This window comes from Sparus aurata, chromosome 2 (assembly GCF_900880675.1).
Source record: "Sparus aurata chromosome 2, fSpaAur1.1, whole genome shotgun sequence".
Lineage (NCBI taxonomy): Eukaryota > Metazoa > Chordata > Actinopteri > Spariformes > Sparidae > Sparus > Sparus aurata.
Window position 1 is genome coordinate 22,894,019 of NC_044188.1, and position 11,419 is coordinate 22,905,437.

Below are 11,419 nucleotides of genomic sequence, written 5' to 3' on the forward strand. Positions count from 1 at the left end.
AAAACCTTTTTAACTGACACAAGCTCTGCACTGCCATGGCCTGAATATGTGCCATTAATAAAATTAGACCGTGAGCAAACACCCAAAATCTAATGACCTACACATATGAGGTGTATGCATTGATGTCCTCCAGCACCCAAGTCTTGTCTCTTTCCTTGTCCAGCTCTCGCATCCTCCAACATCCAGACTGACGTTACATAAAGCCTGTAGCTTAAAATATGTATACATTGAACATGTGATGAAATACACAAGACTGTTTCGTTGTTTTATTAAAACATTGAATAAAGCCTCAATTTACATATCTGAACAATGCAGCCATTTTAATGTTGAGTGTCTGATTCTACATTAAAAAAAAAAAAAACTATACACATTTATGCCACAAATGATCATTTTCCTATTACTTTTTTTAAATGTATCAATCAATCAACCAGATTTCAACCAATGAGACCGCGTCATTGAGTGTAACTAGAATGACTGGTAGAGGCATATTCCAAAATGTGTTTTTACACAACAAACTATCAGTGTCAGTGTCCGCTGGATTTATCCAACTAGAGTCAAATATTGACCAAGGAAATGCTTTGAGTCACCCACTTTCACATTATGGACCCATTAAGTTAAAGGTACAAACAATGATGATTAACACAGAAGTGAGCATGAGAATTAAAAAGAATACAACAAAGTGCCGTGGTTGCCTTGCATCTGCTGCATCTAACAGGATTTTATGCAAATCACCCACACTTGAAAGTCGACAATTAATTCAAAGTCTCTCATTGGCTGTAGCTGACATTACAGCTTATAAGGTCTCGGGCAAGGTTACTAAAAGAAAACAGAGGCACAGGTTAAGCAGATGGCTTGTTCTATTCCTGGACAGTAACCGAAGCAGGTAGTGATATGGTCGTCCTTTTCCTGTTGGTGTGTCAGATTTCACTCATCATAGTGAAGTGAAGACAGGAATTTATCCACATCCAAGTCATGGGGAAAGCAATCCATCAGTTTCTTCCTTTCCTGCAGATTTAAACCAAAACTCAGAATTAACACATCAAGAATACGAATCAAAATTCCCTGTCATTTAAATTAATTGGTTAGGCAGTCTACTTCAATTTAGTCAGAAATACAGTCTCTGTGTGAGTGCTTCATTACAATGATCCAAGTACTGATATAAAACCATCGCAATTTCTGAATCAACAAGGTTGTGGTAATTCAATCAAAAGTAACACAAATTCCCTTGGGGCAGCTTTACACAAGTGAAGATTGGTTATGTTTTGGTTTAACACAAAATATTAAATGTAAATCACCTAGGGCATTCTCCTGTACAATTTGTAAACTAAACAACACCATTCATTCATTCATTGCAGCCCTACATCCACCTGCATCTGAATCCAGAATGAAACATAACTTGTCTACTTAAGAAAACAGTGACAATTTTAACAACTTAATACACTTTTAACACAGGCCTACTGAATGGCAAATCACTCACCCGGTCTTTCTTTGCAGGCGGGCTGGCTTTAGGAGAAGACAGTTTGCGTTTCTTAGAGTTCTTTGAGCCTGCGGATGACATTTCTCCCACTCCCTCCTGACGTAAACTGTCTTTCAGTGGCGTGCCTGTTCTGGCAATGGCAGCACGAGAAAGAATCATGAGTGTGTGAGCTGCCATGTTGATGCTGTTTTCACTGCCAGCCTCACTGGCTGGACTGCAGTTCGGGACATCTGGGGTATTGGGGTGCTTCAGATGCTTGGGAGTCCCCTCTCCATCTTTACCCTTCTTCTGTCGGCAGGGGGTCCTGGGGCTGTCCGCGGACTGCTCCTGGTCATGTCCAGCCGCAGGTTCTGTAGTAACCACTACAGGTTTTTTGGCTGAAGAGGGAGGAGAGCTGAGGCCCTGGATGTCATGCAGCATCTCAGCTGCCTGTTTGGCCAGAGAACTGGTCTTTGAGGGGGCTTTTGTAGCCTTGGACTGAGGATTAGATGTAGGCTGGGTGGCAGCTGGAGGGCTGAAGTCTCTTGATGCCGAGGATGAAGGCGTTGACTGCTCTTGCACGCTAACTTTAATTTCATTCTCCTTGTTAGCCGTCACGTTTGGTGTCTCTTGACAGGGAGTCCTCTTTTCTGAACGCCCCTCACGTGATTTGGCAGGGGCTTTTTCTGCAGGCTCTTTCCTGCTACTCTCGTCTTTCTCCTTCCTAGTTCCTGATTTCAGTGCAGAATCGGAGGACAATGAGCGAGAACTATGAGAATCTTTAGCTTTTGCTATATCACCATCCTTATCATGACTGTGCTTCCTGTCAACAGATTTTGATAGATGTCCTGATTCTGACTTTTTCAAAGCCTCAGGCTGTGACGCATCCACCCTGCTGGTACTTGCACTTTGAGACTCTTTGTTATGGATGCCATGATCTTGTTTACGAGGGTTCTTTTTAACAGGATCTTTCTGGTGCTGTTGTGGAGGTGTGGACTTCTCTGCATCCTTCATGAAGCCTCCGTCAAACCGGGGATCTGCTGAGCATTTGACGGTCTGTACTCTCCTCTTTGGCTTGTTGCCACCCAAGATATTAGGCCTTGTTTGAGTGGCTGGCTGTATATTATCTTTCTCAGTCCGGTGGACAGACCGTGATGTAGATGTATTTGTTGCCGGAGGCATGGCGGCTCTGGTTGTTTTCGGAGTTTGCTGTTGAACTTCTGCAGAAGATTCAAAACATAAAATTCTCTTATGTTTAGGACCATTTGCTGCATCCTGCTGGCCTGTTTTGTCAGTGGACACGGGCTGGACGAACTTACTTAGTTGCTCAGTGCCTGGAATTCAGAAGAATATGGTCAGAGAAATAAGGCGGTAAAACTTTAAGCAAAGCAACACAACAGCCTTTGGTCACACACAGTAGAAAGACATTATAAATAGTTATGCATGTCCAAGTAAACCTGTAACTCACCAGCCGGCTTAGACCAATTGATTGCTACCGAGGGAGATTTGGGCTTCACAGTTTCCGACTGCTGTACTGGTACTGCATTTGGTATGGCAACAAGCTGTAAATAAACAATGTTGAAAAGTTTCATTGTTCTTGCTAAAAGTCTAGAGCCAGTGGAGGCCCTTTAAGGTGGAAAAGTTGATTATACCACACGTCTTAATTTTAAGTCTTGGATGGATTGAGAAACATACTTACAATTTTGAAGCCTTAACAGTAGTGGGCCTAAAGATTAACCAATTACTGGTCTGACCAGCGATCATCTGAATTATTTTTGTCGGATTGCAGATAATAATCTATTTTTTTTAAATGTGCTAATATGGCTCTGATTTGGCTATTGATGAAGTGAATCTGCAAATAGTTATCTTTAGCACAATAGTGCAATACAAGTACAATATTTACCTCCACAATAGAGTGGAGCATAAGTACTGTATATAGCAGGAGAAAATGGAAATATTCTTGCAAAATACAAGTACCTCATAATTGAACTTAGACACAGCGCTTAAGCAAACTGTACGTTGTTACATTCAGTCACAGGTCATTTATCAATTTTGACAGCAAGACTTTCATTTTTGCATATGCATATGCATACTGTATCAGATGGCAGGATGACAACTGGAGTTGATGGGTTACCAGAATGTTCAGGAATTTAGATATTTTTCAGGAGAAAATTGAAAGAATAGAAATGCCCTTTGACAAAGACCTGCAGATAATGTCTTGTTACCTGATTGGACACCATCTGGACCTTCCCCAGTGTATTCTGCCCAACAACAGAAACTGGAAGCATCATGGGCTTAACAGGTGATGGTAAGATAAGTGTTGACCCTGCACATAAACACAGATTTGTTTATTTCAATTACTTACACTAATAAAGATGACAGTAATGGGCTGAACAGGTAATGAACAACAAAGATGAACAATGTATGCCATATCCCCTATAACTCCGACCCCCAAAAAATTTGGGACGCTGTGGTTGTTTTCACTTTGCATGTTGCGGGCACCAAAATCATGACTATAAATATAGAAGAAACTATACATTTTCAGTATGAACACATTTCAACAGAAATGTTTGTATTTGTGCTGTATTCAATTGAATAAAGTTTAAGAGGATTTGCAAATGATTACATTCAACACAGTGTCCCACCCTTTTTTGGCATCAGGGTTGTATATGTCACTATGCATGGGCAATATGTACTTTGTGCATTGCTCCAGAAGAACAGAACTCCACTTACAGCCCGCGCACAAATGGAGCAGAAACAACATTGTCTATTGTTTATCAAGACCAAAATAACTTGAGGGGAAACAAACCCCCTTCACAGCAAATTTGAACACAACAAATTCACAATTAAAGCAACTCCAAAAGTTATAGCCAGCCAGCGATACCCAAATGAGACTGCGGTGAACTTCTTCTATTCAGACAAGCCACAGTGGTAGTCAGTAGGGGTGGTTAATCGGCCCAATTTCCCGATTCGATTCGATTCCGATTATTGAAGTCTCGATTCGATTACAAATCGATTTTCGATTATTAACGATTATTGATTCGATTTTCAATTATTAACGACTATTGATCTTCCATTTAACATCAGTCAGCTGCTGAATTATTTTACTTATCTTTTGAGTAACACCTCACAGCACCTTCAATATTGTATAGTGTAACTGTAATTTCAAAATTATTATTTTTTAATTTGTTTTAAATGTAGTGTTTCACTGTTAAAAGAAAGCTGCCAAGCTCAGCAGCCGGACTCATGTTAGAAGCATTGTTGGTGACGAGAACCAGGGCGTGTTTCTCTATTCCCCACTCGTCTGCCATTGCTTTGAGAAACTCACACATATTTGCGCTTGTGTGGCTATCATCCATAGCTTTCATCTGAAGTACATAGGACATTAGCTTCCATTAACTGCTGACATAATGAGCTGTAATGGCAGTGGCGGTTCTAGACCAGTTTTAATAGGGGAGCCAGGTTGGGGCCGGCTTTTTTGTTAGGGGGCACATACAACCCAGAAAAAAAGATAAATCCCTCATTCAGACAAAACAGTGTTTACAATTTCAGCAATTTTGATTGGGTAGTAAACTGCTGAGACACTTTATTTCTGCCTTTCCCTTCAAAACAAAATCTTTACAAGAAATCTGTCATTGTATTATTAATGCAGACTCCATGTCGGGGGGGCCACAGGGGGGTCCAGACTCAGAGTTACGGGGGCACTGGCCCCTGTTGCCCCCCCCCCCCCCCAGAACCGCCCCTGTGTAATGGTCACTTTTGAGACTGTAGTTTTGGATGTCCAGGCATTGCAGGTTATTGCTACCCTGTGAGCAGAGTTGAGGGACACTTGCATGGAAAGCTTTGTGTCCTTGTAAATATTTGGAATCAATTTAAGTGTGAAAAAGCTCCGGGATGGAATAACATATATTGGCTCCAGACTGTGGACCATGTAGCGGAAGCCAGTAAGAGGAGGACTCCAGTTTGTATTACTATTTAAAAAAAAATATATATATATATATATATATTTTTTTTTTCTTAAATCGATTTTTGGAAATTTAATAATCGAATCATAATCGTCAATATTATAATCGCGATTAATCAATAATCGATTTTTTTTCACCACCCCTAGTAGTCAGTTATTTCTTACCTGTGGAGTAGCCTTGGGAGCTAGTTGGTGTGGCCACCCCAAACTGGTTGACAGACATAGGCTGTCCCTTTGAGACACCTGCAGACAGCAGTACTTGTCTGTTTTGAGCATCTGTGGTGGTGGGATCAGTCACAAGGAAGTAGCTGGCAGTAGCTCCTTGGAGGGCAGGGGTACTAGTGTCCAGGGGAAGTTGGATTATGTAGTTTTGGGGGACCTGTGATGTCCCTGTCAATGGGGATGCCAACAAAGCTCCAGCCCTGCTGCAGAGAGGACTTGCATGTACCTCAGAGCTTTGTAGTCCACTAACTGCCTGTGCTGCCTCATCCAAATTGGCCTTTGGTGTGCCAGGGGCTACAGGTGATTTAGCTGGAGAGGAAAGATAGATGGTGGGGATCTTGTCTCCGGCAATGCTTGAAATTGCCTGAGTCAAGGCCAGGTCACTTGAAGAACCCTCATCCTGGTTATCACTGATGATGATCTTCAAGGAAACTATATTGGAATCAGCTGTAGACTTGCTCGGGGTGGTGGGACTAGTGGTTGGAAGATCAGGTGCTGAATCAACTGGGGCACAAGAGGAGGATGCGGGTGAGGTGGAAGCTGTAAGCGTGGCAGAAGTAGAAACAGATGTTTCAGATGTTGCTGTGGATGGTGCAGCAGTGGAAGCAGATGTCGAAGATGCAGAATCAGATGTTATTGCGAGAGTAAACACTGGTTGAGCGCTTCCTCCACTGCTTGAAATTGACATTTGTGGTAGATCAGCTGTTGCCGTTGGAGTATTGCTCTGTTCAATTTGTATAGAAGACATTAAAGCAGGTTGGTTAAACGGAGCTAAGGGGGCTGAAGCAGGTTGTTTTTTAGATCCTTGTGCTTGTTTAGGCTCAAGTTTATTGTCCACACTAGAGGCTGGCATAGAAAATGCTCCAGACAAGGGAACTGCGGTTGTGGAGGTGCCGCCCTTTGAGGGAAGCTCCATACTCTCCATACTGTCTAGAGGGGGGGGAGGTGTATTTAACGGTTCGTCAATTTCCATTGGTGTATCAAATACACTGTTGGTGAAGGGTGAGGCTTTTCCTTTTCTGTGATAGTCCACTGCAGCAGATGAAGCACCTCGTTGCTCTCCCTGACTCACCAACAACCTGGCTGCACTATTTTCAATTCTGGATGCTCTGCCATTGGGGCCGAGAAATGTTTTCTTCAACAAGGTGGGAGCAGTAGATTTTCTGGTCTTGCGCTCTTGTCCAGGTCTCACTGGCATTGATGTTGCATCCGAAGCATTAGCATCTTTGTGTGTAGTGCCTGACAAATAAAATGGAAAATCTGATGATTAATTAATACCCATGTATTTTTGGCCAGCTCCATCATCAACAGATAACAATTTTTATTTCATTCCAAAAAATGTCATCAGTAGTTAGCATTAGCACAAAACACACAGTTTCTCTGTAAAGAGTGTGGTAAAGCGGTCCAACGGCTGCAGTCTTCAACAAATTGTGTTGAGTCTACAAAGGGGGAGGAAGCCAAGGACTAAATAAAGGCAAAATAATACCAGATATGACTGATCTAAGAGGTAAGAAAGTAAACATGGTTAGAACTTTTCACTGTAGCTCTCTTTTTTCTCTCTCAACACAACTAGTCACTCATGTCAACAACAGAGCTCTACATTAGAAATGTCTACAAGGAGAAATTGTGAATGTCAGTTTCGGATTGGAACAATTATAGTCTTTTGTTTTTTGTCCTGATTGAACTTGTTCTGTTCACCATAACAAAGCCATTTTACCCTCCTTCAGACTTTGCACTATAAATGATAAATCTGACTGTATCCGCAGTGTTTTCACTGCACATAAAGTTCTTTATCCCTTCTGCAGTTTGAAGTCAAGAAAACCTGCCTTTGATTGTGTGAGATGGAGGGAAACAATCAATATTGACATCTGTTTTTGATTTCTATCAGAGCCTACTACGAGAGACTGAAAATACCTGGATCATCACTCTGAAGGGGTCTGACTGCAGATGATGGTCCAGCTGCATCACTCTCTACTGGACAACCACCAATATCTCCATCACCTGGTTCTCCATCGGGGAATCTGGTTTTATCTGCAAATGCACACAACAAAAAGTCTGTTATTCTATGGTTTTCCATTGTGCTTTCATTCATAATCGAAAAGAACTGTGATTCAGAAGTACTGTGCACCACAAACAGAATAAAAGTAGGTCATAGTTACTGTAATCGAAGAGGTCATAGAGGGCCTGAAAAGCTGGGTCAGACTCTGTCTGCTCCAAAATGTCATGGATAGCATCGTCACTCATATGGATTTCCCCCTGTGCAGGATGTTACAACACACGGGGCAAATAAAATCGCTGAATTGATCATGATAAATGTTTACAAGGACCATATTTAAGGGGGGGGGGGGGGGGAGAAGCAGATTATATTTTTACGATATTAGTATCAAGTATAAATTAGTTCTACAGCACCTGTAATCCTAAAATTTCATCTATAGACTGGTCTGCCTCCACTGTACTCGAAGAGATCTTTGATGTTTGGGGCACTGGATCACTGATGTTAGAGGTGAAACAGAGGAGAAAATAGTGTCATTAAACAACTTTGACAGCCACTGACAAATTCATCACAGAAACTTAATCCATATTCCCTGCAAAGAGCAAACACAGAGTTCAAACTCAAAATGTACCTGGCGAGGATTTTGTTGATGTTTTCAGCAAGTTTCTCCTGTAACGACCTGTCCCCCAAAATCCTGTCACGTGCATTTTGAATCACAAGTTGCTGTGGAGATGAGCATGTGTTGTCACACAAAATCCAAACAAGTTGAACACATTTAAGGGCGAGCAATCCATTTCTGATTCCATGACATTATAAACTTATAACTTACTGCCTCCACCTACTATAATATATGCACACACATACATATATACTCAGATCTGAGAGACAACAGATCCTAAACCCAGTCTACTTCTGAATTCATTACATACTCTAAATATTAGATTCGATCATCGCAATAAACCAAAATCAGCACACAAACAAAATCAAACTGCAAAAGTTGAGTATTAACACACTTAACCAAAAATTAAAAAACAAAATTTTCCCACGTGTCCTACAAAAGATGAATCTCTAAAGGTTAGTAACCACCAATTTGTTGCACAAAAAGGACCAAGATCATTGTGGGAACGAAAAAAAAATGAAAATGTTCTTTTCAATTTCAAAAGTGTTTAGGAAAGCTGAATCCACACATACAGATTTACTTACAGGAAAGTTCTCATCGCTTGATTCCTCAAGTTGGGGCTCTGCAATGAGGTTACTGCCAGTCGGGGCGCCACCTCTCTTCCTGGGGGTGTCCCTGAAGGCACCAGCAAAGATTTGAGAGTTAATAACATGCAAAAGGAAAGGGCAAAATGATGTGAGCAGGTTAAGTGCAATATCATACAACAACACCACAAACAAAAGCCACAGTATATCAATCAACACATCTCTGACATAAAACAAACTCTGATTAGCCTTAGCAGGACAGCGGAGTCTGTCTTCGCTGCTCTCTTATTAATGGACTATTAACAATAACTGTCAGATAATCATCCTTACCATTTCCGCCGTCCAGGAGACATTGGGCCTGGATTTAGCCTATGTTCTGAAACAATCACCTGTATAGGTGAGTCCCCTGTAATGGACACATTATATGCACTCATTATACAAAAGCTATTGATTTAGTGACTGATGACTGCTTTTAAGTTAAAGAAGCAGGGAAATGACCCCTACTGGTAAGACTGTAGAAATGAAGTGATAATTCTTTATCATAGAGAAATGAAATGAGACATTTTATAGATTAAAAAAATTAAAATAAAAATACCCTTTGAACTGTTACCTCAATTACGCTTTTTTAAAAAATAAAGAGAACTGCATGTTAAATGATACTGACTGGGCGTATTTAGTCTGACATCCTGGATCTGTTGGGGTGTGCCACTGACGATAGCTGGTCGGGCGTGCGGGGCAGCGTAGCTCACAGGGGTGGAGTGGCCGAGCATGCTGTGAGAGGTGTTTGCAGGGCTGACAATGGAGCTCGTTTCAGAAAGTGATGAGCAGACGAGAGCACCAGAGGAAGCCACAGTCAAGACCCGCTGTCTTGTTAGGTTTGCTACCCCGATGCGTGAACGTGCTGCAATGGACAGAGGCTTGTTAATTAGAAGCCAATGTATAGAACAAAGAACTCAACATAATTCCCATCTTATTTCTTATATCATTGTTTAACTACTGTGTTAAGATTGTGCATTGCTAATCATTTGTTCACTTCACTATCCAGATGCTACAGGCTCTAATATTTGCCACTGTAGTCACAGTAACCTTCTGACATGCTTACACATGCTATAAACAGAATCTACAATTATTTGACACTTTAATTTCCACACACATACATGAAAAACAGAAATCATAAAACAAAAATCTTGATAGCTCGTTTAAATGTTCTTGGATGGGTGTCAATAATAATTGATGGCAAACACTGCTTTATACTTTGTATACATATATGTGCCAGTACTGTACCTTTGAAGAGTATCAAATTGAAATGGAAAAACGACTAACAGACTTACTTCTCTGACATGCTGCTGATATAGCGGGGGCGTTTTGCAATGACCTAAGGAAAGAAATCGAAAAATAAAGGCACAATAACAGTGATGAAGAGTGATGTTCATTTTCATGATTTAGATGATGAATCTTAAAGCTCATTACTTGATCTGGTTGAGTGTAAAATCCAGCTTCTTCCACAACGAAGTCATCACGGCTGGAACCTCATGACAAGACTCTGAGGAATCAACACAATAATCACACATGATTAAGAGCATATTAAAAATGGTACATGTATAGTATATTAGGGGACAATATTAGATGATCTCACCTTTCGTTTTAGTGGCCATATACTCATTTAGGATGGTTGTTAGGCCTTTGCCAAAGACAGACTGTGTGGGAACAAAAGCAACGAATCATAAAGGCATTTTTTACGTTTCTGCGCATGACATTTACCCAACAGTTTCCGAGAGGGCCTGTCAGACAAAAAGGTACACTTACAAATACACACGCAGGAATAGCCCCATCTCCTAAGGTGTGATCCGCATACTCTTTTAGGTTTGGGCTCTCGTGAATGAAAGCTTGGCTTGTAGCGGACAATCCCTCTTCTTGGAGGTACCCTGGGAAGGACATTTACAGACATCGAGTTAGAGAGAAACAGCACAAGAAAGCTCAAACGACAAGAGGATAGTCATCCCAAATATATCGTTTTTTCTACTGTTAGCTAGAAGGTCAACAGTTAACGACTGTCAGCTTTAAGCTGCCTGTTTACAACTAAGGAGGCTATCATCGTTTGCTAACGCTACAGCTACAGCTACAGCTACACAAGACTTACCCAAAACAAGCCGAGCGACGTCGGAGGGTAACAACATGGCTGCCTGTTGGTTGATATAAAGTTCGTAGCAGGGAAGAGTAAACTACATGTTCATGAAAAGTGCCTCAGAAATCTGTTCAAATTGAGAACCTTCAAATTGAGAACCGTCAGCGGTGTTATTGTGAAGGCGACGTCCTAAGCCTACTACTGCTTATTCAAAAGGCGGGGAACTCAAGCACGTATAACCCGGAAGTTTCAAACTAATCAGCCGATCGAAACATCGGTAGTTGTAGTCCAATCGGAAATGTTAAGTTCCACTAAACATCCAGGCTGCTATATATAAACGTGTGAGTACACTACATCGAACAAGACTTCTATATGTTTAGTATCACACAAATCATTTCTCACCAGGCACAACAGAGAGTTTATTTGAACGTTGTCGCTACGGTTACCGGACTCTCG

General features: G+C 41.3%; 1 protein-coding gene across 2 annotated transcripts; it reads right to left on the reverse strand.

Moving 5' to 3' along the window:
- Positions 1–239: 239 nt before the first annotated feature.
- npat (nuclear protein, ataxia-telangiectasia locus) lies at positions 240–11,370 on the reverse strand. Of its 2 annotated transcripts, XM_030392436.1 has the most exons (18): positions 10,979–11,370; positions 10,645–10,763; positions 10,475–10,535; positions 10,309–10,381; positions 10,170–10,213; positions 9,503–9,739; positions 9,169–9,244; positions 8,839–8,929; positions 8,267–8,358; positions 8,052–8,133; positions 7,802–7,898; positions 7,557–7,673; positions 5,586–6,881; positions 3,682–3,782; positions 2,925–3,018; positions 2,776–2,790; positions 1,478–2,676; positions 240–1,005 (listed from the first exon to the last, which is right to left on the reverse strand). In XM_030392436.1, the coding sequence occupies exons 1-18, from the start codon at positions 11,013–11,015 to the stop codon at positions 925–927; spliced, it is 3,912 nt and encodes a 1,303-aa protein (XP_030248296.1). In that variant the 5' UTR covers positions 11,016–11,370; the 3' UTR covers positions 240–924. The 2 variants fall into 2 exon arrangements, with proteins under 2 accessions (XP_030248296.1, XP_030248295.1); XM_030392435.1 differs by having other exon boundaries at positions 1,478–2,790; positions 10,979–11,369.
- Between the last annotated feature and the right edge of the window lie 49 nt (positions 11,371–11,419).